The sequence below is a fragment of the Pipistrellus kuhlii genome, unplaced genomic scaffold (assembly GCF_014108245.1).
Source record: "Pipistrellus kuhlii isolate mPipKuh1 unplaced genomic scaffold, mPipKuh1.p scaffold_m20_p_3, whole genome shotgun sequence".
NCBI lineage: Eukaryota > Metazoa > Chordata > Mammalia > Chiroptera > Vespertilionidae > Pipistrellus > Pipistrellus kuhlii.
The window spans coordinates 44,490,807-44,516,555 of record NW_023425529.1 but is presented as its reverse complement, the minus strand read 5'-3'; the positions used below and the strand labels follow the sequence as shown (position 1 = coordinate 44,516,555).

Sequence of the window (25,749 nt, the reverse complement as noted above, 5' to 3'; positions counted from 1 at the left end):
CTGCTGCCTGCCAACACATCACACACCTGCTCTCAGCTCTGCCCTCCAGCCTCTCTCGCCTCCTTCAGCCTTCTCATCTTCAGGAACCATGTCGAGCAAATCCACCATCAGGACCCAAAGCAGCAGCCACCGTGGCTTCAGTGCCAGCTCAGCCAGAGTCCCTGGGGGCTGCCGCTCTGGCTTCAGCAGTGTCTCTGTGTCCCGCTCCAGGGGCAGTGGAGGCCTCGGTGGAGTGTGTGGAGGAGCTGGCTTTGGCAGCAGGAGCCTCTATAGCCTGGGGGGCTCCAAGAGGATTTCCATCGGAGGTGGCAGCTGTGCCATCAGTGGAGGATATGGTGGCAGAGTTGGAGGTGGCTTTGGCTTTGGAGGTGGAGCCGGGAGTGGATTTGGCTATGGCGGTGGATATGGTGGTGGCTTTGGGCTCGGTGGTGGAGCTGGCTTTGCTGGTGGTTATGGGGGCGCTGGCTTCCCTGTGTGCCCCCCTGGAGGCATCCAAGAGGTCACAATCAACCAGAATCTCCTCACTCCTCTGAACCTGCAAATCGACCCCACCATCCAGCGGGTGAGGACTGAGGAGCGGGAGCAGATCAAGACCCTCAACAACAAGTTCGCCTCCTTCATTGACAAGGTAAGCCAGAGGACCTGTCCTCCAGTGGGGACTCAGAGTCTCCAAAGTAGAGGACCAACACATGTTTTCTCAGGGGGAGACTAGGGTAGAGGGAAAAAGGAACTCAGACTGGCTCCCTCCTGGGATCCAATAGGAGTAGCTGGTGGAAATCATTTAGAGATGTTGAATATCTTAAATGTCCCTCATTTCAGGCTAGAAAGAATTCTCAACTTTTGATAACCCTAAAGCAAAGAAAAAGCAATGAGAAAATGGAATAAATTAACTTTACCTTCAGAGGAAAATCTAAGATATTAAAAATAAAAATCCAATAAAAATTGCTTTAGAGCTTGGAAAGTGGAGAAAAAATAAAAGAAAAAGATATTCTAGCTGGATTAGAAAAAAAGACAGAAACACTTACATGTCTCATAGAAACGCTAATTGATTTTAGAAACAGAGAATGACCATTCAGCACGGATGTTTTATAGGATACTCACACACAGTTAGGATGGAATCTATTTATTAATTAGATTTAAATTTTAATTATTAGATTCTGAACATTTATCTGTGTCATAACTAAATAAAAATGTTGTGCTTTATATAAGGGAAACACTATTTTTAAACTAGATGTGTGATTGCACTTGACAAGAGAAATGTTGAAGGTCTCTGGTAGGTTCTGTTACTTAGAGGGTGAGAGCATCTATGTGTCCATGGGGGAACTTCACGGAGATTAGTGGGGTGTGAATAGAAACAATTTGAGGGAGCAAAACTGTCAGCTTGAGCCTTTATGCCAGTGGTTCTTAACCTTTCTAATGCCGGGACCCTTTAATATAGTTCCTCATGTTGTGGTAACCCCCAACCATAAAATTATTTTTGTTGCTACTTCATAACTGTAATTTTGCTACTGTTATGAATCGTAATGTAAATATCTGTGTTTTCTGATGGCCTTAAGCGACCCTGCTAGCAGGTTCTCAACCTGTGGCTGTAGAGCCTAAGACCATCAGAAAACACAGATATTTACATTGTATACACAGCCTAATGCTGTGACCACAAAGGCCTGACAACTCACATGACTTTGTTCCTTCATCTGGCAAATAACCACTTGTTCCTCTAGGTGCGCTTTCTGGAGCAGCAGAACAAGGTCCTGGACACCAAGTGGACCCTGCTGCAGGAGCAGGGCACCAAGACCGTGAGGCAGAACCTGGAGCCTTTGTTTGAGCAGTACATCAACAACCTCAGGAGACAGCTGGACAGTATCGTTGGGGAGAGAGGCCGCCTGGACTCAGAGCTCAGGGGCATGCAAGACATGGTGGAGGACTTCAAGAACAAGTGAGTTTAGAAGGAATATGGGTCAATTTCCAGAATTGCACACTTCAAGACAAGGTTGACATGTGGTCATGATTTTGTAGCAAAATATGTCCATAAAAAGGAAAATCACAAATATTGTTTTAAAACAAACCTGAAAGAAATGAAGCAAAAAACCAAATAGGTGCATAGGGAGAGTAAAGAAGAAAACAATTTAGGGACCTCAATTTCATCTTTGAGGCATCCTGTCAAGAAAGCTGCCCTTGGATATACCCATTATGGAAAGTTCTGACCCCAGGTTGACTTTTCTGTATCAATGTCACCACTGACGTATGCCTTTCTCACTCTAGATATGAAGATGAAATCAACAAGCGCACCACCGCAGAGAATGAATTTGTGTCTCTGAAGAAGGTGAGCTGATGACAACCAGGGGTTCATGTTTCTTTTCTGAAGGAGGAAAATCTGGATTCCCACTCACATCTGAGAAGACAAGAGGTGGGGAGGCTAAAAGATGGGCAGATGGGGAAGGAGGGCTCAGCTAACTCCAGGGTGTTGGCTTATTCCCCAGGATGTGGATGCTGCCTACATGAATAAGGTTGAACTCCAAGCCAAGGTAGATGCTCTCATGGATGAGATCAACTTCACCAGAGCCTTCTATGAAGCCGTAAGCATCAACACCTTCATTTGAGTTACTCTAATGGGGCTCTGCAAAAGGGTGGAAGATATTGGGCTTGGGAAGCTTGTAAACTTTATAGGAGAAAATGATCTCACCATCTTATGTTCTGCAGGAACTGGCTCAGATGCAGACCCACATCTCAGACACTTCTGTGGTCCTTTCCATGGACAACAACCGTAACCTGGACCTGGACAGCATCATTGCTGAAGTCAAGGCCCAATATGAGGAGATTGCTCAGAGGAGTCGGACTGAGGCTGAGTCCTGGTACCAGACCAAGGTGAGCAGTGACTGGGCAGCTGCTGATGAATTTCTGTGTTCATTCCCTAATTACCAGCAAGACTATCAGACTTTACAGTGTAAATGCACTTCTAATGAAGCTGTTGGCCTCTCACAGAATGTGTACCCTGCAACAATAGAGTAGATATTGACAGAATTTATGTGCAATTCTGGTAAGTCAAAGAAACTCATGCGGGAGAAACGCTGATGTAGATAAGAATCTAATGATTTTTGCATTAGCTTCGCACTACTCTGCCTCTCAGAAAATCAGTGCAGGGCATTGATGGTTCTGAAGAGAACTAGAAAGGCATTGGTTTTATGACAACGTTGATCTAAGATTAGTGTAGAGCACATGTGTCAAACACAAGGCCCGTGGGCCAAATCCGTCCCACCAGGCCTTGCAATGTGGCCCGCACCGCGTTGTCATCACTGCACTCCGCTGCGTTTCCATCACAATGACAGTTTATGACTGTTCAATAAACCATTCGGCCAGCGATTTAGGCTGGATTTTAGATTTTGGCCCCTTCTCTGATTGAGTTTCGACACCCCTAGTGTAGAGCATCCAATGACCTAGTAACATCAGCATTTCCCAAAATCCTTCTGGAGAAGCCATTAGGCTTAATTTAATAGAAGTGTGACAGTGCTGTTAACATGTGAAAGCCCATATACATCAGCTTCTCTCTCTCTTTGCTACAGTATGAGGAGCTTCAGGTCACAGCTGGCAGACACGGTGATGACCTGCGTAACACCAAGCAGGAGATTGCTGAGATCAACCGCATGATCCAGAGGCTGAGATCTGAGATTGACCACGTCAAGAAACAGGTATGGTGGGGACTAAGGATAATAAAAGCATCCTTTCCTTGCTAGACCACCATGTGGTCATTAACCATCATTTGTGATTCCTGGAAATTTGAGAGACAATAGGAAGAGGACACAATTCATTGTCTATCCTGAGTGAGTTCTCAAGGTAGTTCAGATGGATCCCAACTCAAGAGCATGATAGAAACAGGTGGACAAAACCAGTTTCCCCTGTCAGAACTATAAAATATAACCTAGAAGCATTGAACACAGATGACAGGAGAACAGTTGAATGGAGGAAACTGGGAAAGAAAAGGCAGGCCAGGAAGTGAGGAAGATTGGTGCAAATCTGCTCAAGATTCAAGGTAAAAAAAAAAAATGATAGTCAAGCAAAGACATCTGACAAAGACCAGTGTCACCTAAAATTGTGAGGTGGAAGAATCACATCACCTCCATGAGAATGTTTGTGATTTTGTACAAGTTAGTGTGGCTGCTACATGAGATTATCAAAAGCTGTCAAGATTCAAAACAAGTTAGTGGGTACATTTCTTCCTTTGTCCCCTAATCTATATCTGCTGTAGTACCTTCCACCAGTCAGCCCCCACATCCTCATGCAGGGTGGATAATACAAAGGGGCACAGGTTTTTTCAGATGAATCATAAGTTTGATAAGGTTTGCAGAATGGACAAAGATTGGGCAGAAAGGGTCTGAGCTGCATTTCCATGCCATCTGGGTTCTGGCTCTCTTCCTCACTGGGAAATAAGAACCACAGCTAGTCTCCTCTGGAGGACTAGATTGCAAGTTCATTCTGTTTATCTCTCCCTCTAGTGCGCCAGCCTGCAGGCCGCCATTGCTGATGCTGAGCAGCGTGGGGAGATGGCCCTCAAGGATGCCAAGAATAAGCTGGTTGAGCTGGAAGACGCCCTGCAGAAAGCCAAGCAGGACATGGCCCGGCTCCTGAAGGAGTACCAGGAGCTGATGAATGTCAAGCTGGCCTTGGATGTGGAGATTGCCACCTACAGGAAGCTGCTGGAAGGAGAGGAGTGCAGGTGGGCAACTTACAACCTCCTCTGTCACTGGGTGCTTCTCCATGATGTGCAGCCAGTGAGCACAAATGTAAAGCACCTAGTGATGGCCATAATTACTACTCTCAGAGAACCATGGAAAAGGCAGTTTCCCATTGGTGGTCCTCACATGGAGGCTTCCCACACTGGTCCAGTGGTGGTTCTCTGAGGTCTCATGGTCTCTGTGTTTCCTCCTTCCTAGGCTGAGTGGGGAAGGTGTTGGACCAGTCAACATCTGTAAGTATCTTTGCTTGCCTCCCTCCCTTTCCCTTGGGTTCTTCTGACTTGGCTCAGGCTGGCAGAATGAGCTCACCATATCTGTGTGTCCTTGTCCCCCTCCCCTCCACAGCTGTGGTGCAGTCCACCGTCTCCAGTGGCTATGGCAGTGCCGGTGGTGTTGGCAGTGGCTTTGGCCTGGGCGGAAGCAGCGGCTACTCCTATGGCAGTGGTCACGGCCTTGGAGGTGGCTTCAGTTCTGGCAGTGGCAGAGGCTTTGGAGGTGGCCTCAGCTCTGTTGGGGGCAGCAGTTCCACCATCAAATACAGCACCACCTCATCCTCCAGCAGGAAGGGCTACAACCACTGAAGGCCTCCCATTGGCTCTTGGTCCCACATTGTCTCAAGGCCTCTTCTTCAGCTGCATGGCCCTCTCTTCAGGTTGCTTCTTTTCTCCTGTCTCAGATTTCTCTTGGTCCCTGGATTAAGCTCAAGTTGCCAAGTCCTCATTTCCTTAGTCTATTCCTGTTAGATCTGAGCTTTCATTAATCACTCTAAGAAGGTCAACAATCAGTGTCATGCAGACATGTAGACATCTTTTTGATGTTCCCATATTATTATCAGTTATATCAGTCTGCCATAATTCTGGTAAGAAAATGACCTATGCCCCATGAAAATTGAAACTTGACCTACATCGTCTACAGAATGGGGAATCTTGCCTTTGATGTCTGACTGCCCTACTCATTATAACTCCACACAGGAGTTGTCCTTAGGACAAATAAGTTATCTTTCCATCAGTGTCCCTAGATGGTATTGACACAACACTCTCATGTACAGAGTTATATTACTGCAATATTTTTCTCTGCTCTTTGCTTTCTTTTGTGTTCAATAAAGCATATTTCTAATACAAAAAATCTGTGTTATACTAGTATCTCTGATTGTGTATTGGTTCTGAAACTTTCTCATACCACACAATGATCCTCATGTTCAGAGAACCACTTCTCAGCCCCACTGACAATTTACCTTGCTTCATGCCCAACTGCATCAGTCAGCATTGTGTGATACTCAGCTATCCTGTGAGTCAATTACTACCAACAACTATTCAGTCATCTGCTACTCAAGTCTCTTTCTCAGAATGAAAAGTGTTTAGAGAAAAGGAAGCCAGGGTCCTGGAAGCTAAATCAGCATAACCTCATAATTGAGGGGTTTTGTCTTTCAAGCTCCATCATTTGGTGGCTTTGTCTCCACCCAGATCTCTGAGACTCTCATAGATACCCCTCACTCCTCCTGCCCAGAAACAAGGAAACACTGTATTGATCCAGCAAGAGAGGCCAATTGGTAAGAGGCAAAATGTTTGATTCCTCTCTATGATAATGAAGACTTTTGCCACAAAGCTAGTTGCCCTTACTAGTATATATCATCTTGAGATGTATTAAACCAGTTGGTACCAAAAGGAAATATCCCCAGATCACGGTAGATGGATTAATAAAGCCACACAGTGCTAAATGAGTTGGGAAAGATTTCCTTTGCAACCAAAGACAGTTGGATTCACTGAAGAAGTTCTCTTGACAAATGCTGGTTAAAATTTATAGACCTGTAAATTTGATGGTATGTTAATTACATCTCCATAACTTTGAAATAAAATAAGTCAATAAAATATATTAATAAAAGCTCTTTTCAGAGCTTTGTTCTGAAAAGCTATTGGCAAAAAGATAAGATTGAACAATGGTCCATGTGGACAAACAGGTAGATGGTTCTAGCTGAGAACAATCTCCTTTTGTAATGAGATATCCAAAAACCATTTTCAGTGTAAAGATGCATGCAAATTTTGATAAGCAAAAATAGATTTTGGAGATTCATTAAACTCTTCCCAGATATCAGTGTCAGGATTATATTTTGACTTTTAGACAGAAATGGATTCTATCTTTCAGGCCATGTTTGTACAAGCTTATTCTAGAATTTGGCTAATCGGGTATTTTATGCCCAATCTTATCTATAGGCATAAATAAATAAATAAATAAATAAATAAATAGGCAAGGAAAACTTCTAATAACAACTACTACAATCAACTCAGTTAAAATAATATTTTTATAATCTGAAATCATGGTACAATCCCTGTGAGTCAAGTTACAGACTAGCCTTGTTCCATGGTTGCCTGCAGGTTGGTGAGAGTCTTGCTGCTGAGTTGGTCACTAAGCAGAAATTTGGGGTGCAAAGAGACTCTTGATAATTAGAGACCTCCCTACCCTTCTATTATATAGACTTGAAGTTTGAGATCAAGATCAAGGACATGGTGGAAGCAAAGCTTAGGCACTGCTGTGCTGTATAAATCCTAGAAGCTAATAGGGAAACTTCCCCATGATACAGTCTCAGACTCTGGTTATCTATCTCCACATGAGAAGCTCCATGAGAATAGGTTACAGGCCTCCCTCACCACCCTAGAGTCAAGACCAGCTGAGTACTCAGTTCTGCAGCGAGCTTGATACAGAGCAGACACCTATCTCAATCACCTATAAATAGGGCCACTCAGACAAAATAGAGAGTGCCTACTTAAATTTGAATTTCACATAAACAATTAAAATAAATTCACATAAGTGTGTCCCATATATTGCATGGAACATGCTTACACTAAGCAATTATTTGTTGTTTACCTAAAATTTGATTTGAACTGTGCATCTTGTATTTTTATTTGCTAACGCTGGCAACTCTGCCTATGAAGTAGATCTGCTCTTGTACTGGACAACAGACAGGGCACTACTGCTCGGGATCTCTACTTTAAAGGGGCAGACAATAGGCAAGGACCAAACTTAAGACCCTTTCCTCTGACATCCCCTCTTTTCTACCCCAGGCCTATTCATGTATTCCATTTGTTCTACAGTTTCTCAGGATTGACCCTGGGGGAGGGAGACAGCATAACCAGCTGGTTCGCCAGCTTAGCTGGAACTTGAGCCATGGACTTTTTTTTTTTAAAGGACATTGTGTTTATTTATTATGTATGTGACTTATTAAAAGTTATTAATATGGAAATAAGGATGAAAGTAAATAAGTAAAAATATAAATAGTGACTAATTTTAAAAAGTGGGAACTTGGGCAATTGTTTTTTTCTTTTCTGTACTTTTCTCTACATAAAGGTAAACATCTTCATTTTTCCCATTGAAATATCACTCTTGTTACATGCTGGTTTTCTCTTCTGTCCCATTGATTTCTGTGTAATCACACCATTGTAATTACTAGAGCTTTGTATTCCATGTTGATTTCTTATACAGCAATTCCTACTCATGGTTCGTTTGTTTTTCAGTATTTTCTGGCTCTTTTGTGCATTTTCTTTTGTTGTTATTGCTACTTTAGGTATCCCTAGGTATCTTAAGAGGTTTTGTATTGTTAATTAGAATCCTTTCTTTCCTATCATATTTTATAGTCACTAAAAGGTAGTACATGAGAATTATTGATTTCTGTATCCACTCACCTTGCTGAACTTTATCTCAGTTATAATGATAAATGACGACTAAGAGCCAGGATCCAAGAATCGACCTGGCTCCTTTCAGAATCTGTGCTCTTCCCCCGTGGGAGGGAGGTGTGATCTCATCCAGACTCTGGCTCTATCATTTCACCTTCTGGCCCTGGGGAAAGGTGCAGGTAAGAACAAGGAGGGACTGACCTGGCCTTACCCTAGCACTCTAGCCTTTTCTTGCTTTGCATGCCCTCTGGTGGAGATGCCAATCCCCCGGAAAGAAAAGAGCAGGCATAGGAGTGGGATGCTCACTAAATGGGGTGTCTGCTGGATGATATCAGTTGGTGCCATATTCACACACTGAGGGCAAACACCAACCCATGCTGCCCTTGAGCTTGAGAATCCCAGCCCACACTGGGCGGAAGAGGGATGATGATTTTGCCCCAGCTGGCACAGCTTATGCTCTCTCCTCCTCCAGCTCTGGACTCAATTCAAGCTTAATTTTTTCTTTTCTCTTTCTGAGAGGCCTTACTGATCTCTGGAACTTTATTTTCCCTACTCTGACTTGTTATTTATTCTTTGGCAATGAGGGAGTGATGAGTAGGATGTGATTGTCTTTAGCCTGTGTTATCCTTGTCTCAAAAACTGTCTTACAAACCTCATTATTTGCTCATGTATACCCAATGCCACTCAGCAATCCAGCAGAGTCATTCAGCAATACAGTGTAAGATTACCTGTGGCATAGCTGAGTTCTGGACCCTACAGATAATTTACAGGAAGGTAGGTACATGTTAGATTCAACTGAATTATGTGGCTACCCTAGAAAAAAAATCTCTCTCCTGGCAGAGCCAGAACTATACACACACACACACTCCCACATAAGGCAAGGGCAATGTGTGCAAAGTATGAAAGCATTTGATCAATGGCAGGTCCAACTTCAGAGAGGTTAAGTGGATGTCAGTTCTTTCAAAGGGAAATTTTTAAAGAAATAGGAAAATCATAAATTAAAACTAAATCCACAAAATACCATGATGCCTAAACAACCTTATCAAAATAGAGAGTACAGGTTGCTTATCTTAGAGAGACATTAAATGCTCCAAGAAAATAGAACAAATAAAAAAGAATTCCATTCATTGAAGAATCACACCCTCTACATCATTACAGAAAAAAAAAAAAAGTTTCACAACTTCTCTGGAGAGAGGGTATCCCTGTTTACAATTAGACCACAGAAGCCCTTTAATACTAAATTGAATTTTTCGTGCCAAGATTCAAGTGTTTTCCCTGGTCACTACAACAACAACAAACAAGTTTGGTCTCCCACCATAATGACTTTCCCCTTTCCTCACACTTCCTATTTCCCAATTCACTCGTCATTTTCATTAGTCTCTGGGCTCACTCCAAGTTGACCAAATCTTGCTTACTAAGCCAGTACTTGTGGCAAATGAAAAGCACTTTGCAATATTCCTTTAAAAGGACTCGTGTCTCTCATTGGCCTGATGGGAGCACATCCAGAATTTCACAGAGGGTGCTGGGCCATCTCTGCCTGTGGGATCATATAACATTTTTATCCTCTTTCCAGAGAGGGAGTGAGAGCAGTGTCCTGGTCGCTCAGATGTAACCTGCATCACAGGCATGGTGAGGTCTGTTCAGTGGAAACTATTTCATCCCATCAGATTCCAGAAATATGTCAGATTTCCCACCTGAGGAGCCTTCTGCAAAGCTACACATCAATTGCACGTTGAGTGCAAACAGAGTCGGCTCATTGAGTCCTCTGTTGAATCCTTCAAAGAAACAAATTCTTTTGTAATAATGAGTCATGGGCTGTAATTTTTCATCCTTCTGTGTCTGTACTTTTGATTGTTTGCCCCTCTTAAATAGAGCAATTGACAGATACCCTTTTCCAGGAGCTTGAGTCAATCTCCCAGCTTAACAAATTGTGGTCTCAGCACCATTGTCTCTGTCACCATCCTTATTATCGGTGTGCTCTCACTTGGTGCCCACAGGTCAGCTGGGCACCAGACTGCCCAGAATGAGCAAGGGTTCCTAGGCCAAGGCTGGTTGTCCTGTGGGCCAAACCCTCTGGGAGATGGTGGAAAACAGGACCCCACACCCTTCTGCCTATGGAAACACCCAGGTAAATGATGTATCACCAAGATGCCTCAGACAGAAGCACAGCTTTACAGACAAGGTAGGTCTATGTTCAGCAGATAAACAATCCCATCTTAAGTATTCTTGGATGGCTTCATTCTGTGATTTATCCATGAGAAATGTTAGACCAAGCCAGCTCCCCAGCCTCTCCTCCCATGCTCTGGAGGCTACATCCTCTTTTGTGTGTCTGAAATGTGACCTCAGAGCCAACAGGAAGAGCAAGGCTCATCTGAAACCTTCAACTTCCATCCTATGATTGGTCATGCCACTCCCTTCCAGGAGGAGCTGCAGGGGCACCCAATTTCACCCCCACTTTTCTCTCCAGCAATGTCCCTCTATGGCAGCCCCTGAGCACCAACCAGAGAGACTTGATAAAATGCTCCTGTCTTGGGAACAAATGAGGCCATTAGAGTGGTCAGAGGGGAATGGCCAAGATGCACCTGGAATAATCTTGTCTAAATCCCTTCAGGTGCTTTCTCTGGGAGTATAGTCACTATAGTGTGAGGCCCTGAAGATGCTAGCATTGCACTGACCTTCTCGCTATAGGAACGGTTCCAACTGTGCTTCCCAGGCAATGGGGAGCTTTTCTCCCTGGGCTCTATGATGTGAGGGAAGCGTGGGGTGAATGTGGGCATCAGGAGGAATCAGGAGCTCTACCTCGGCCACCAAATGGCTGTATGTTCTTGTCCATGGTGTCCTCATCTCTAAGGTCTCCTTCAGATTTTAAAAGACTGACTCTGTACCTTTGCTTTACTTCTTTATCCTATGCATCCAGTTGGCAGCATGTTCGTGTGTGGATTATTGTTTTGTGGATGTTCCTAAGACATGTGTGTCCATGCTTTGCATGTGCATACTTGTTGGATGTGTCTGAAGGATTTGACCCTGGAGGGAAGTGGCTACTCCATTTTGTTACTCCTAAACACATGTTTGAATGGGGGGGGGGGGGAAGCACCCAATTTTGCCGCTAAAATTAACTAAAGAAAACTTGAGGGTTGCCTGCTCACCTGCACAAAGCTCTGCATCCACCTGCCCATCAAATGTGGGCCCAAGTGAAATGCCTGGTTATGTGGGTGGTAAAGGGAGCAGATCAGGTGAGGTCTGGCTATGTGCAAGTACATGTCCCAAGTCCTGAATCTTGGTGGTTTCTTGAGGTCAATTGGCACATTTAGTCCCTTTGGGGAACAATATTGCCACTGAATGCGGGAACAAAGAGGTTCATGAGGTGGAGGGTCTGACCCCCATAGAGAGGCTGGGTGCACCTTAGAGACACAAATATTGAGGAAGTCTGCTGCCTCAATATTTGTGTCTCTAAGGTGACATGAATAGTTAAGGTGAAAAGTGTTTCTGATTGGGAGTCTCAGGTGTCACCACATGAAACTATCTTCTCCACACTCTAGGAGCTGTAAACTGGGAGACCCATGTTATGACTGCGCCTCCAAATGGCCTCCGCTGCCCTTTCCCTTTCACTGTGAGCTCCAGGAGGGAGGGCTTTGTCTATCTTTTCAAGGCTCTGTTGCCTGTGCTTAGGACATTGAACACCTGGCACTAAGTAGTTGCTAATAAACATTTATTAACTGCAGGCAAGACTCTCCAAGATAGTAGGAGAGAGCCTTCTGGGAGAAATATAGCTTTTGAGGGATTGGGTGACGGGGGCCTGAGTCCTTAAAGATTCTGTCTAGAGACCCTGGCTCTGTGCAGCAGGTCAGCCTGCTCTCTGAATTTAATATCTGCTGTTTCCCAGCCTGCCCTCCTCTGCACCTGACCTGGTTGGAAGCCAAAGTTCCTTGGTGCACTCTCCACTCCATCACCTGAAGAGGCATACCTCCACCCACCTCCACAGTCCTAGTGGCCCAGTCTCCTTGAAATCCACCACTATCAATGGCCTCAGGGTCCCTCTGAGGATGGGAGAGACCACCCTGAGAAGAACAGGCAGGGAGCAAGGACATCAAAGTGTTTGGCACTCCCAGGCTTGGGCACCAGAGCCAATACCATCACTCTTGAATCTACCACTCCCCAAAACCTCAAGGAAACTCTTCCAAGAAAGACCCAATAATACAAAGTTGGAGACTCAGGAGACCTGGAAAACAGACAGGAATGCATAGCTGTTCTTTAATTAGACAACCTCTGTCAACTGAACTTCTGCCACAATTCTATTTGTGAAACACCCTAAACCTCAGAGGTAAACTCACATCCAGACCACCAGAAAACGAGTGCAGGTGGAAAAATACACTAATGTGAAAGCCACACTCGGGTGCTCTCAGGGAGCAATGTAAAGAAGGTAGCGCCTGTGCACAGTTTATCTAAGAAGGCTTCTGGGGGTGAGTTCTAAGTAGAATAAAACTGGGGGTTAAAATAAAAACAAAGAAACCTTCCTTGGCACAAGGAAGGAAAGTGTTCCTAGTCTCTAAGTTTCAAGGTTTTAAAGGGGGCAGCGACCCTGGCAGTAAGGTCTAGGTGTTTAGGTAGACATTGTCCACCAGGGTAAAGATGACAATGAAGGTCAAAGGTCACAGAAGAGGGAGTGAGGAAGAAAGGGAAGTAAAAGACGTATCTATTTCCATCTATCTTACCGAAGTCAGTGAGTAAAACAATCCAGCTTTGGAAACACCAATCCAGGTGAAAAAATTTAGAGAGAGGAGGCAAAGAAAAAAGGAAGTGTGCCACTCCAGACAAAAAGTGATGGCTGAGAGAAACAAGAATGGAAAGGGATGAGAGGCAAGCTGGATGCACCTGGGGGCGCGGGGAGAGAGGGGATTTGGGAAATAAATTAATGACCCAGGAGGAAAGGAAGAGGAAGCTAGCTTCTGCTTGCTCTGGAGGCTTGATGAGAGAAAGTTGTGGCAGTTTCCACTCCCATCAGTCCTATAGGCAAGGCACTCCCCAGGTCTTGACCCTTTGTTTCCCAGGAAACTCTGAAGGGTTTAGTCATCACGGCTCAGAAAACAAGCATCCTTCTTCTGGGAGAAAGATTATCGTGCAAGGAGTACAGAAAACAAAGGCAATTATTCTTTCCACCCCAGACGCATGCACCACCCGAGCTAGGACCTGGAAGCACTGGCCACCAGGTGAGAACTCCTGTGCTCCTCTTGGCCTGTATCAACAAAAGCTATGATTCATAGGTTCCCTGTGGAAACTGAGACTCTCAAACAATCTCTTGATGGAGCAGAGGCCCACTCCCTGGCCTCGGCTCCAAGGAGGAAATAGCTCAGACAACAGAGATCCACACCTCTAGGTGCCAAGCTGCCATTTCAGGTGCCAAGCGTCTGCCAGCCCATCAGTTATGGTGTGCTTTTGGAAGGGCACCTGTGTGACAAGACTATGGATCTTGCTCTACTTCTAGTTAGGCAATGTCCATTTGTTTAATTTTCCATTCAGGAATGCACCTTCCTCATCCACCAAAAGGAGACTAAATGCATTTCAGGTCCTCTCTCACTCTGCCACTCTCCAAAACCACTTCAAGGAGCAAGAAGTCAGCAAGATGAAAGAGATCTAACATTTCTGTCTTACTCCCATATAGTAGAGACGGGGGTCAGGGGGTAGGAAGTGGTGTGAAATGAGAGGCAGATAAAAGGGGAACAGGAGCCTTGTAGACTCTTCAGTTTTAGCCTGATAGAGGAAAGCAGGCATAGTCAATAAGACTACCTGGGAAAAAGAAAAAATCCTCTACTTGATGCAACCACTGGAGCTCTTTGATCAAGGATTGAAGGGTAGGGACCCTGGAATTCAGTAGGAGGAGTGGCCAGTCTGGGAGACTTCTAGAATTAAGCAGCCTCAAACAGCAGCGATGGAGTGCTTTGCTGTCTACCACCTTTTCATAAATTATCCAGTGGGCTTCACAGTTATCTTCCCAACAGGGCCACGAGTTTCCTATAAAAGAAAAAGAATATGTATTGTGTTTCTTCCACAGAATGGACTGGCATTTCATTCATACTGGCTTAACAGTGTCAGAAGGAGAGAAGACTGAACATTTACTCACATGGTCAAGTCATTGCAAAAGTTGTTTTCACACATGAATACTCATCAGAAAACTGTCTTTATAGACATCCAGACTGAGACTCAGAGAAATTTGTGATTGTCCAAAGGTCTCACAATGAGTACAAGGCAGTCCTAGGATTCAACCCTGTCTGTCTACTCTCATGGCTTCTCTCCATGGCACATTGGGCCTGGTCTTTAGTCATGTTGCATTGGAATAGACAAGACATACATGCACATGCACATTCTTCTTTCCCACTCCAGGTGCTCCAGAATATCCTGTGACCTGAACAATAGAGATGGAAGCTTAAGAATAAAATAAAGGGGCAATCAAAACTCAGTGAGTTCCTGAGAAAGATGAGGTTAAAGCAGGATTTTCAAGATCTGGAGAGACAGCTTGGTGGGAGGCGGGAGACTGGGCAACAATAGCTGGGAAAATGCTCAGGGGTGGGAAGCATAGCTAAGGGATATGAAGGAACAGGAAACAGTAAATCGCCGTCACTTGAAATGACACAAGATGTTTGGACAGGAGGGAGTCGGTCCCAGGCCTAAGAAAACGGTTTAGAAATGAGGCAGTGTTTTTTGAGTCCATTATCAGATGCATGATTAGGACATGACTGAAAGCAATTAATGTGCTTCTCATTCACTTGCTGATCAAGTTGTGACTGGAAAGGACTTTGCACATGGGGGAGGCGTGCCAGGGAGCCAACCAGTGGCTCCTACACCATTTCCAGAAGGGAGCTGAGAGTGAGCTCAGGGCTGGCAAATGCCTAGAAGATGCCATCAGAGGCCTTGATTGGCACTGCCCCGCCCCTCCCAGAGACCCATAAAAGCCATGGGGCCCGGGGCTCCCCAGATACCCTGTCTTCTCTATCCCCCTTCATACACACCTGCACCAGGAGCTCTTCTTTCTGAGCAGCAGCCATGTCCAGGCAGTCCACCATCACTTTTCAGACCGGCAGCCGCAGGGGCTTCAGCACCACCTCAGCCTCCGGGCGCCCTCGCTTCAGCTCAGTCTCTCTGGCCCGCACCACAGGGGGCAGTGGAGGGCTGGGAAGAATCAGTGGTCCGGGGGCCAGCTTTGGAAGCCGCAGCCTCTACAACCTAGGGGGGACCAAGCGGGTCTCCATCAGTGGGAGTGGCAACAACTTCAGAAGTGGCTTTGGTGGTAGGGCAAGCAGTGGGTTTGGGGTCAGCAGTGGCTTTGGCTATGGGGGTGGGGTAGGTGGAGGTTACGGGAGTTCTGGCTTCCCTGTCTGCCCCCCTGGAGGCATCCAAGAAGTCACCGTCAACCACAGTCTCCTGACTCCCCTCAACCTAAAAATCGACCCCACCATCCAGCGAGTGCGGAAAGAGGAGCGAGAGCAGATCAAGACCCTCAACAACAAGTTCGCTTCCTTCATCGACAAGGTGAGCCAGGAGCTGCTTCTGCTCCCTTGGGTTGGGCTGGCAGGACTACTGGGAGCAGCCCTCAGCTGAGAGGGGAAGCAGCAACACAACAACCTCCCTGCTAAGCACGTCTGATTAGCAGGTGCCTCCAGTGGGGTGAGGTGTTTGAAAGTGGGACCATCTTGCTCCAAGGGACCTTGTGGAAATTTCTTTTTATCCTTCTTGGGAGCCATGTAGGCTGGTTCAGTCAGCACCAGGAAAGATAACTTGTTCTTTGCAGGAGGAGTTCCCACTAAGCCAACTAACCTAACCCAGAGCAGGCTTTGTTGAGACTGTCAACCCAAGAATAGAGGCTCCCCATAGAGGTCTCCAACCCCCACTATACTACCGTAGTTCTATGGAAGCCTCTGAGAACTGTGGGGTAACTTCAAGGGCTTTCTCATCTTGACTTGGAGTTGTCAATACAATAGTTGACATATGGGTGTCATGTGAGAAGTATACTTTTCTTCTTTCCTTCATGAATTGGAGTACCTGGCTCCAACTAATTTCTCAACTCTCTTCTGTGTCTCAGGATTCCATTCTCTTCTTTCCCACTCCAGGTGCGCTTCCTGGAGCAGCAGAACAAGGTCCTGGAGACCAAGTGGGCCCTCCTGCAAGAGCAGGGCACCAAGACGGTGAGGCAGAACCTGGAGCCCTTCTTTGATGCCTACCTCAGTGACCTCCGCCGGCAGCTGGACAGCGTCACCAGTGAGAGGGGCAGGCTGGATGCTGAGCTGAGGAACATGCAGGACGTCGTAGAAGATTTCAAAGTCAGGTAGGTGGGAGATGAGCTTCTGGTCACACGCAACCATCTCTGGGTGCAAAGGAACAAATGCTAGTATCAGCTGGGAGGTTTGGAACTTGCAGTCATTACCCCGTAAGATGAAGACAGCATGGTGGGAGGTGGCAGAGGTACCCCCCTCCCCTGCATCACTATTAATAAGAAGCCTATTCTTCACTGTTTACTCAACCAAAAAGGGATATCTATATCACCTAACAAAATATTGTTACTCTGGAAAGCATAATATTATTTTAAGGTGAACATGTTATTTAACTCCACTGGGCACAGGCTCTATTATTGAGATGGGTTTCACTTCCCAGGATGCACACTAGAGTAAAATGAGGCAATCTGGTCCTCCTTGGGAGGCTAAATTTGACTGGTGATCACCCAGGCCACAGTCAGTGATGTATCCAGGGGAAAAGGGTGGTCCTCCACTGACCCCTTAGCTGCCTTAGCCCTGGTTTCTGAGTTAGAGCTACACTTACTTGCTAAAAGCACACTGCTCAAACAGCTTCCCCTAAGCTCAGTGAAAATATACCAAAATCTGCCAAGAACACTGTCCTGAACAAAGTTTACAGCAGGTACTTGGGGCAGCAAAAAAATGTTTTATTTTTATTTTTATTGATTTCAAAGAGGACAGGAGAGGGAGAGAGAACTAGAAACATCAATGATGAGAGAGAATTGCTGATCAGCTGCCTCCTGCATGCCCCACACTGAGGATCGAGCCCACAACCCAGGCATATGTCCTGACTGGGACTGGAACTATGACCTCTTGGTTCATAGGCCGATGCTCAACCACTGAGCCACACCAGCCAAGCAGAGACAACAAAATATTTTTTAATTCGAATTGTACATCTCTAAGAAGATAGAGTTGCATAAATACATATTTCTATTTCCCATAAATTCCATGCTCACCTTCTAGTCTTACAAAAGAAAGAAGAAGGGGGGAGGGTAACCATCTAGCAGAAGAAATTATTCTCCTTTTATAAAGGGAGAAGTAGAGGTTAAGTGAATCATCCAAAGTCACACACAGGTGAGCAGAAGAGCTGGAGGGGATTTGAGGTATCTTAGCTCTTATTGCACCAGCACCCTCCTCCTCAGCATGGAAAGAACTCCATCAAAACATTGCTCAAAAGCACACCCCCCTCTCCTCTGCTCACAGGTATGAGGACGAAATTAACAAGCGCACGGCTGCTGAGAATGAGTTTGTGGCCCTGAAGAAGGTGGGTGGAAATGTCTCTCAAAGGAGAAGATTCAAAACTGAATCTGGGAGTGTGGGGAGATCCAACCCTTGGGTCACTCAAGAAATGTCATATGACCTGGAGAATATTTGGAGAGCTCAAACCTGCCAAAATGTTCCTCTGTATTTATGGCCCACCACCCCTGCTTAGGGTTTTGTTAGCCCAGGGAACTCAAATCTCTAGTTCTTCCCCTACCACCACCCCCTCAACCCCAGATGTAGAGTTTGCTAAAATCAAACCTAGGAGGGCCAGAGAGGAGTCTGCTCTGCTTCTCTTAGACTTGCTGCTGTGGCTGGGGTCTCAGAGGAGCTCCCTGTGCTGTTGTTCCAGGATGTGGATGCCGCCTACATGAACAAGGTGGAGTTGGAGGCCAAGGTCAGCTGTCTGACCGACGAGATCAACTTCTTACGGATGCTCTATGAGGAAGTAAGAGCCTGCAAATGTGTTTATCCCCCCTAGGTCTGGCCCCGGGAAAGAAAGGGGTGCCTCAGAGAGCATCATACCCATAATGGCCCCACTCACCACTGTGCCCCAGGTGCTCCAAACTAGGGTTTGGAAGGTCGGGGGACCCAGGAGAACTGGTTAAAATCTTGCCACACTAAAGCCTACTCCAGCTGTGAGGCTTATGCCCCCCACCTCATAGCATATTGAGGAAAGAGTGCTGATTCTTGAATCCCAGGTTATTGGGTAGCATTCCCAAGAGATCAAGACTCACATTTCCATTCCCCCTCTCAGAAAAGTTCAGAAAGACAAGCTGTGCCTCAGCTTACTGGTCAACTTCTTAACCTCTGAGGATGCTTCATTCTGGGCACTGTACTTGGAAACCAGAGATCTGGGCCTGTGGGAGGAGAGAGAAGCAGGGAGGGATAAAAACATGCTGTGCAGGGGACAGAGGGCCCTAAAAATCATCTGATCCTAAATAAACTTTCCATTATCAAGGAACCCCATAAATGCTGGGAGTGCTCAGGGAAGAGCAGAAGATGCCCTGTCAGGAATACCAAAGAAGGGCTTCCTGACCTTGATGGGTGGTCAACTGTATGATTCCAAGATCCCTTCTTCTCCTTGATGACACTGAGTTTACTGACCATGCAGGAGCTGTCCCAGATGCAGACCCAGGTCAGCGACACCTCCGTGGTGCTGTCCATGGACAACAACCGCAGCCTGGACCTGGACAGCATCATCGCTGAGGTCAAGGCCCAGTACGAGGACATCGCCAACCGCAGCCGGGCCGAGGCTGAGTCTTGGTACCAGACCAAGGTGAGTGTGGGTACCTCTGTGATAGGGTCCAGGGCTAGTGTTTTCTGAAGCCCCAAATCATCATTTAACTGTTAGACACAAGCTTCCAGAAACATGTGAGCATTTCCATCTCTTTCAACTTGGCAGAAGCATTGCTGATCCTATGAAAACTTGGCTTGAAATGTGTATGGAAACCCACCCATGCACACTATTGTGTGGTCAGGCGATGCTAGACACTCAGGACAGCCACCAGCCCCACATCACTTAGGATCTGGTTGGGGGCTGAGTGAGACTCTAAAACATCCAAGAAACAGTCATAAAGCTGTTTCTAAATGGCTTATTTATTCAGTACATGTTAATAAAGCTCCTACAATATGCCAAGCAGATTACAAAGTTGTAAATGGATAAACTGCAAACAGAACCCAAGGTCTGGGAGACCATGAAGTGAATAGAAAATCTTGGAAGGTAAAAGACAACATCAACAAAAAGCTTCCAAGAAGAGGTGCATTTTCAATCCACTTTGGAAGCAGCAAGGTACAAAAGAGTGCTGAGCAAGGTGTTCAGGGCTGAGCAAGCAGTTCTGTGGGACTGGAAGGCAGAAATTAGCACTTTGCTAAGTAAGAGAATTTGTATCTGGAAGAGAGATGTTGGGACAACCAGAGAGAGCTACTGTCCAAAAGCACAGATGGCAAGAAGGCCTGGCTTTGGAGGTTATAGTAAGCAGGATAGTCCAGTGGCTGAGATGAGCTCCCTCATAAATTCAGAGGCTTTTCAGGGGGCAGCTGCTCACCTACAGGCTGCCTCCTATCCCTTGCCTTGCTCTGTACACTCATGCTTTAGTACCTAACCCTGCAAGGTGGTAGGAAGGAAGAGGAAGTCAGCTGACAGGGGTGCACAGTGCAAAGGCAGCCCTTTGATGGTGAGTGGAGGTGAAATACACTTAATCCCTAAGTGGAGTGGTTGAAATTTACAGCAAATTATTTCTTTTGTTGTCAATGCTGTTGTTCCCTTTAACTGTGTGTATCCAGAAACAGGAGCTTAGCTATCCAGCATTTTCAAAATCCAACAGATAATTGGTCCAGCAAGGGCTCTTCTTTTGTTGGAAAAGATGTGGGTTTCACTCCAGTCCACTCAACACAGGTGCATTTATTTCTCCTAAATGAGTATGTCCTGGATGTGCACCCAGATGAGATGGGGAGCTACCCGAGATGGAGATTCTGTTACAAAGTCTTCAAAACTGACCCTCTATAGTCTCGGCTCCACCCAGCACAATTTCCTTGCATGCCATCCCATTTCCCCAGCAGTGGTGTCTGGAGGGCTACCAAAATGATCACAGTCAGTCTGGATGTATGTTCTGTGACCAGGAGCTTCCCAAGGACAGTGACCAAGTCCCTCTCACTCCCAGAGCTCACCACACTTCTTCGGGCCCCAGGGTCCTCACATAGGCTGTTTCCCATCTGGAGTGGTCTCTCCCCAACCAGTCGATTAGCTCCCTCCCTCCCATCCTTCTGAGCACTGCTCAAGCATCTCCATCCCTGGAAAGACTGCCCTGATCGCTTCCCCCACTTTCATATCTGGGTCAGATTTCTTTATTACACTCTGGTAGGACTTTGTTAAGTTCCTAAGGGGCACTTTTCTCAGTTTGGAACTATATATTCAATAATATGCTGCTTTGGCTAATGTCTATCTCCCCCAATAAGCTGTAAGCAGGGGTCTATGTTCTTTACAATAGCCTAGTACGTGCCCATCAAGAAATACCACCTGAATAAATCAGTGAGGGAATGTGTGAATGATCAGCAAATAGATGGGCCTGCTGTGTCACTGGTGGCCAGGCTGTGCACACAGGGAGTCCCAGCCCTGGCGTTTGACCAGTTGACTGACTCTGCTCTGGTTCCTTCAGTATGAGGAGCTGCAGATCACGGCGGGCAGACACGGTGACGATCTTCGAAACACCAAACAAGAGATCTCTGAGATGAACCGGATGATCCAGAGGCTGAGAACCGAGATTGACAATGTGAAGAAGCAGGTAAAGTTTAGGCAGTTCCAAGAATTCCCTGCACACTCATTCCTCCTGGGCCATTCTGCCATGTGCACAGGAATCCAACCAAAAAGCACCACATGTCCAGGGGCTACCAGGAAGGCCCTCAGCTCCTTCCTTTCCTCACAGTGCGCCAGCCTGCAGACAGCCATCGCTGACGCAGAACAGCGCGGAGAACTGGCCCTCAAGGATGCACGAGCCAAGCTGGTGGACCTGGAGGAGGCCCTGCAGAAGGCCAAGCAGGACATGGCCCGGCTGCTGCGCGAGTACCAGGAGCTCATGAATGTCAAGCTGGCCCTGGACGTGGAGATCGCCACCTACCGCAAGCTGCTGGAGGGCGAGGAGTGCAGGTGAGGGCAGAGCAGTAACCCAGCTGCCTGGCTATTCCTAAGGGCTCAGGTTGCTGCAGCCCTCTTCTCACCTGGAAAGGAGAGCAAATGTAGGTGGAATTGAATTATGACAAAGTATACAGGTGCAATTTTCTTCATGTTAGTGAATCATTATCAAATTACCATGTTTGAGGTATAACTACTTACAGCACCCCATAGAAATCTAGTGCTTGATCAGGTCTAAGTAATCAAATTCTATCAAAGGAGAAATCTGGTTATGTGGTAGGGCTGGATGTGTGGTTTGAAAGGCTCTGGACTGATAATAAATTGTCCTAGGAGTTAGGCTTACATGCCTGCCACTAACAGGCTATGCAACCTTAGCAAAATAAATTTCCCCTCTCCTGTCCTGTTTCTTCAAAGATATAATAGAGAGCAGGTCACATGATCTGGCTCAGTGGCAACTTTGTGCTCTGCCAGTTACCAGCTGTGTAACCCAGAGCAAATTACTTAACTTCTCCATTTCTGTGTCCTCACCTGCAAAATGGGGATAACCATCGTTTCTAGCTCATATGTCTTTAAGAGTGTTGATATAGGGGCTATACATGACGCTCTTAAAATAATGCAGAGTAAAACAAAAAGTGTGCATTTTAATGATAGTTAACATTCAATTTAGTGACCAAAGATATGGGCTTGGGTGTCCAATGAATCTGGCTTCAAATTGTGATGCTATACAAATTAATTAACCTCTCTGAGCTTGAATTTCTCCATCTGTAAAACTGAGATAATAACACCTACTTAATGAAGTTGTTGAGAGCATTAAGTGGCAGAATGTAAGTACCAGTTACCCAATAATGGTTAGCTCTTTTAATGTTCTAAGTGTGTGTTTATAAATGAATGCCAGTTTTGTCCTCAAGATGCTAAAACAAAATTACTCTATTTGCTACCACGATAATAGACTGATTATTGCAAGTGTTATATTTACGACTCAGACTCGCCTCCACACCTATAATAACCTCAGCACTGCCCAGTGCACAACAATGGCCCATTGTTCAGAGATAATTCTTCTTGTTCTATGACAAGTCCTGCATTTTCAATCGACACCAGTGTATGATGGCTTTAATTTTTATAAGGTGTCTACCTTGTCTAAACCAAAAATGCATTCCTGGGATTACAGGTTTTACTCCTATGAATCTCAGACTCCACATTATTTCATTCATTAAGTTATTATTTTTAATATTATTAGTATTTAAATAATTGCAACCTCCACTATTTCTGCAATAAAAATAAAGGGGTTTTAATGCATTTAAAACAATTACAAAAATGTCATTGTTTCAAATTCCCACAAACTTCTGGGCACAACAGTAACCTCTTTCTCCCCTCTTCTTTCCATCAGGCTGAGTGGAGAGGGTGTTTCTCCGGTTAACATCTGTGAGTATGACATCCTTTGTGTCATTTGGAGTGTGTGTGATTGGGGGATGGAGAGGTGGTGGTTGCACATGAAGCATTGGAGGGGATCCCATCAAAAGGGCTCATTTTGAGTAGGTTTGACATTCTGAATTTGTTAAAAAGAGAGCCATCTTAGGAGAGAGTCTTCCATGTCACAAAACTGACCTCTTTGTAAGTGAGTGAGTGCCACAAAGGGGCACTGGGAGATTTGCTGAACTCCTTCTGCATAGAAGACCCACAGGCCACACCTCCCCTCTCCCAGGACTTCCCATTGTTCTCCCTGGGGCTTCTACTGCTCAGAGATGAGTGTTCGATGTGGACAGACTTTATGAAAGCTCTTGGTCTGCCCTCAGCCTTTGGAGGGAGCTTCATGCTGAATGCAAGGGCATTGTTATTTAGACAGCCTCTTCCCAGAACAATTTGGGAAGAAGCCCCACTGCTTGTCTTAACTCTATAGATTATAAACATAGAGAGTAACCAAGGGTTTTCAGGGCAGTGAGAGCACTATACACATAGCAGGGAGATGCAGCGGCTGAGGAATGAGAAGCTTTAGCAAACTGGCCAAACCCCCAGCAGAAGGCGTCATTCAGAGCTCAGTGCTGGCACCTTGAGGCCAACAGTAATGACTTCTATAATACAACATACACTCTGCAAGTGAGCTTTGTTTCTCTATGTGAGGTTCACAAAAGCCATTGCTTATATTAGCCAATGGTTCTAGAAGGCAGAGCCTCTCAACCACCCAGGTGTCCATCCTTGATGTCTTTGTCTAGTGTCTCCAGAGATCCTCAAAGCTAATTTTGGGAATGGACTGCACAGCCCCTAGTTTCCATTCCCTTGAAAGCACCTGAAAGTTTGTGTTGGTTTCTGAGGGCTGCCACAATGAAGTACACACACTGGGCAGCTTCAAACAACAGAAGCTTATTGTCTCACAGTCTGCAGGCTAGAAATCCCAAACCAAGGTGCCAGTGGACTGTGCTCCCTCTGAAATCTGTAGGGGAGAATGACCCCTTGCCTCTTCTAGCTTCTGGTGGTTGCTGTCAACCCTTGGCTCACCACTCCAATCTCCATCTTTGTGGTCAAATGGCCATGTCCTTGTGTGTCTGTCTTCACATTAAGACACCTTCCCTCTTCTTATAAGGACACTGACCATACTGGATTAGAGCCCACCCTAATGATTTTCCTCTTAACTTGATTATATCAGCAAATATTCCAAATAAGGTCCCATTCTCAGGTACTGGGGATGATGGCTTCAACATATTTTTTGGAGGATACAATTTATCCCATAACAGAATCTGTTTTTTATTTCAACTTTTCTTCTCAAGAACCCAAAGTAGGAGACTAGATGTTTAAGGTGGTGGTGGTTATAAAAGTTAGGAAAAGAACAGGCTGGGAGGAGAATAGTTGGCTGGCCAAATGGGTCATCTGTCACTTGGTCTATCAAGAATATTCCAGCCCCCCTCTAGGATTCTGAGCACAGAGCTGGGAGGGGGGGGAGGGGCACCAAGGTAAGCATGTGTGTGCCTTCCTATGAGCTTCCAGAAGGAAGGGAGACACCAGAGCTGGGTCCACAGAGGGAGATGGGACAGCAGCCAGGCCTGGGGGCAGCAGGTGGGGTTAGAGGGGCGGGATCAAAGGGGAAGGCAGCTGGATTGGAACAGATTCCAGAGGGGAGAAGTCTCCATTAAGTTCTAAACAGAAGAGAGAGGCACAGAGTAGTGGAGGGGAGGCAGAAAGCCATTCCAGACTGGGAGGATGCCAACCTGCTGCACAGAGAGGACCCGGCTGAGGCATAGCACAGTGATCCCACTACACGGGAGGGAAAATTAGATGGCTAACAGCTGCCTGAAAAGACCACCCTGCCCTCCCTCCCCAGGAACTTCAGGGCACAGGCCCTGACACCCCCAGTGTCTTATCTCCTGCCTTTGAATCTGACCACATCTCCTCTCTTCCCACAGCTGTGGTCACCTCCACTGTTTCCAGTGGCTACGGCGGTGGCGGCAGCATTGGAGGTGGAAGCCTGGGTCTCAGTGGGGGCAGCGGCTACTCCTTCACCACCAGTGGTGGGCACAGCTTGGGCACGGGGCTGGGAGGCTCTGGCTTCAGTGCCAGTAGCAGCCGGGTCCTCGGGGGCAATGGCTCCAGTGTCAAGTTTGTCTCCACCACGTCCTCCAGCCGAAAGAGCTATAAACACTAAATGCAGCCACCCACTCCCTCACCTGGGTCCTGAAACCAGGTTTACCCACTGACCTGGCCTGTGTGCATGCGCCCCTAGACACCTGGGTCCTTCTCCTTCTTCTCCCTGTCACAAGGCCCACCTGTGCTGCTAGGAAGCCTGGCATCCTGGTAAACCCGACTCCAACCTGAGCCAGCCTCTGCCCTCCTGACAGTCTCCCGACTGCCCACGGAGCCCTCTCCGTGCCAGAGCACAGACTTCCAAGATTCACATTAGGCTTATCTTATAGAGGCTCCCCTTCAGCTCCGCCTCCCTCCCTTCCTTCGGATACAGAAATGAGGAGTCTGTGTCTCCCAGACCATCTTAATGCCAGGTTGTCAGGCCCCCTGTCTCACGGTGCTTACAAGCTGCCTGCTGGGAGTGAGGGCTCCCTCTCTCCCCTCTATGGAATGTGTCAATTAAATGTATGTGTAATGTGTTTGGTGTCCAGCCCTCTGTTTAGAATGGTGACGGAGCACAGAACAATTCTCCTCCTCCTCCCAGCACAAGGCCTCACCCAAGGAGTACC

General features: G+C 46.3%; 1 protein-coding gene across 4 annotated transcripts; it reads left to right on the top strand.

Annotated features, from left to right (window-relative positions):
* Positions 1 to 25,659, top strand: LOC118728383 (keratin, type II cytoskeletal 6A). 4 transcript variants are annotated; one of them, XM_036454857.2, is made up of 9 exons: positions 1 to 628; positions 16,498 to 16,712; positions 17,881 to 17,941; positions 18,290 to 18,385; positions 19,052 to 19,216; positions 21,096 to 21,221; positions 21,363 to 21,583; positions 22,956 to 22,990; positions 24,964 to 25,659. In XM_036454857.2, exons 1-9 carry the CDS (start codon positions 89 to 91, stop codon positions 25,200 to 25,202), a joined length of 1,698 nt encoding a protein of 565 aa, XP_036310750.1. In that variant the 5' UTR covers positions 1 to 88; the 3' UTR covers positions 25,203 to 25,659. The 4 variants fall into 4 exon arrangements, with proteins under 4 accessions (XP_036310750.1, XP_036310749.1, XP_036310751.1 ...); XM_036454856.2 differs by lacking the exons at positions 16,498 to 16,712; positions 17,881 to 17,941; positions 18,290 to 18,385; ... (1 more) ...; positions 21,096 to 21,221; positions 21,363 to 21,583 and adding exons at positions 1,719 to 1,933; positions 2,260 to 2,320; positions 2,478 to 2,573; ... (1 more) ...; positions 3,558 to 3,683; positions 4,488 to 4,708 and having other exon boundaries at positions 6 to 628; XM_036454858.2 differs by lacking the exons at positions 16,498 to 16,712; positions 17,881 to 17,941; positions 18,290 to 18,385; ... (3 more) ...; positions 22,956 to 22,990; positions 24,964 to 25,659 and adding exons at positions 1,719 to 1,933; positions 2,260 to 2,320; positions 2,478 to 2,573; ... (3 more) ...; positions 4,926 to 4,960; positions 5,073 to 5,852 and having other exon boundaries at positions 8 to 628.
* Positions 25,660 to 25,749: the final 90 nt, after the last annotated feature.

Excerpts from the sequence above, each read along its gene's own strand:
- LOC118728383 (XM_036454857.2), top strand. The coding sequence starts at position 89 with ATGTCGAGCAAATCCACCATCAGGACCCAAAGCAGCAGCCACCGTGGC. Across the intron at positions 19,217-21,095 it reads AGTCTTGGTACCAGACCAAG|TATGAGGAGCTGCAGATCAC; the intron begins GTGAGTGTGGGT and ends TGGTTCCTTCAG. Across the intron at positions 21,584-22,955 it reads CTGGAGGGCGAGGAGTGCAG|GCTGAGTGGAGAGGGTGTTT; the intron begins GTGAGGGCAGAG and ends TCTTTCCATCAG.